This window comes from Aristolochia californica, unplaced genomic scaffold (assembly GCF_029961685.1).
Source record: "Aristolochia californica isolate CCGP_79_NKW_82.1479 unplaced genomic scaffold, dmAriCali1.0.hap1 SCAF_15, whole genome shotgun sequence".
NCBI classification, from domain to species: Eukaryota; Viridiplantae; Streptophyta; class Magnoliopsida; order Piperales; family Aristolochiaceae; genus Aristolochia; species Aristolochia californica.
Window position 1 is genome coordinate 2,926,233 of NW_027181826.1, and position 1,669 is coordinate 2,927,901.

Here is a 1,669-nt window from a genome sequence, read left to right on the forward strand (position 1 = left end):
GGAACGAGGAGAGTCGGCGGAATTGGAAATGGAAATGGAAATGGAGAGGGAGGAGGGACCAAGTGGGGTTGTCTGGTTTATCTACGCGTTTGTTTTGACTTGGAATTTGGAACTTGGAAGGAGTCAGTGAGTGAGAGTGAGCAGTAGAGAGCCGGAGTCCAGAAGACTCACCTTTCTTCCTCTCTCTATCTCCATATAAATACAGTAATCGCGTGCCGCTTATCATACGCAGTTCGCACTCTTTCTTTGACGGCCTTTTCTTCTCACTATCCCCAGTTTCTCACGCAACTTCCTTTCTTCCTTCTTTATAAACGTCCCCCGACTTCACTTCTCCTCAACTCTCAATCCGTTTCTTCGTTTTTCATTGCTTTCAGCTCACTCGTCGTCGTTCGCACCTGATTAAGTCTCCAACTCTCAATGGCTTTGGAAGCGCTAAACTCGCCGACGCCGGCCACCGCGCCTTTCCCCTTCGATAAGTTCGAGCATGGCCAGGAGCCCTGGCCCAAGAACAAGCGCTCAAAGCGGCCCCGCCTGGATAACCCCTCTGAGGAGGAGTACCTCGCTTTGTGTTTGGTGATGCTGGCGAGAGGCGGTGCTGCCTCCACTGCGCTCCGTCAGGACCACCACTCCCCCCCGCCGCCCCCCACGTTGAAGCTCAGCTACAAGTGCTCCGTTTGCAACAAGGCCTTCGCGTCCTACCAGGCTTTGGGTGGTCACAAGGCTAGCCACCGTAAACTAAGCGGAGCCACTGAAGATTCGACTTCCACGGCCGCTCCCGCCGCGAGTGCCAATTCCTCTTCCGGGCGGTCGCACCAGTGTTCCGTCTGCCACAAGTCGTTCGCCTCGGGCCAGGCGCTCGGGGGACATAAAAGGTGCCACTACGAGGGCGGAGTCTCCTCGTCCGAGGGCGCCGCTGCTTCCTCCACCGTCACAGCCACCGCCAACGCAACCACCACCACCCGCCGCGATTTCGACCTCAACGTGCCGGCTCCGCCGGAATTCTGGTTGGGTATCAAGTCCGATGAAGAGGTGGAGAGCCCTCACCCGTCGAAGAAGCCCCGCTCGATGATTCCGACGACCGACGAGAAGATCTTGATGGTTGATTCCTCGTCGAAATTCTAGAGTCAGAACTGAGAGGCAACCAGTCCGTCCGTCTCAGGAATTCAATTATTCGTTTCAATTTTTTTTTTTTAATTTGTAGAAGTTCTTTCTTTCTGTACAGAGAAATTTTCATTCTTTTTCTAGACTCTATCACTTGTTATTTCCATATATGAAATTTCTATTAAAAAAAACTGGTATTGCAAGATTGCCTTGTAATTTCGAAATAATTACAAAAGTACTGCTTCAAGCTAAATTGCGCCATTGCTGAACGCCACCACCGCGCCGACTTCAAATACTCACAGTGAATACCTCCTCCTCCCATTATTTATCAATTTATCAGTATTAAAATACTCTGGAAAGTTCCAGATCCACCCGGTGAAGTCGTGGAGGATCTTTACGGAATACACTCTTTTGTATTTTAAGCTTGAGAAAATAAAGAGGAGTAGGTACTCCCGAGAGTAGGGTAAAGCGTAGAGAATAGAGGCGGCTGAGCCGAGCATGTCTAGAAACGGAGAACAGGACCAAAAGCGATTACGATTTTTTCAGTGGAGGCCACGTCGAGGGGACC

The 1,669-nt window shown here is 50.9% G+C and overlaps 1 protein-coding gene across 1 annotated transcript; it reads left to right on the forward strand.

Moving 5' to 3' along the window:
• The first annotated feature begins 246 nt into the window (after positions 1-246).
• On the forward strand, positions 247-1,238 carry LOC137952286 (zinc finger protein ZAT10-like). The gene has a single exon (XM_068799405.1). It carries the CDS (start codon positions 418-420, stop codon positions 1,120-1,122), a length of 705 nt encoding a protein of 234 aa, XP_068655506.1. The 5' UTR covers positions 247-417; the 3' UTR covers positions 1,123-1,238.
• Positions 1,239-1,669: the final 431 nt, after the last annotated feature.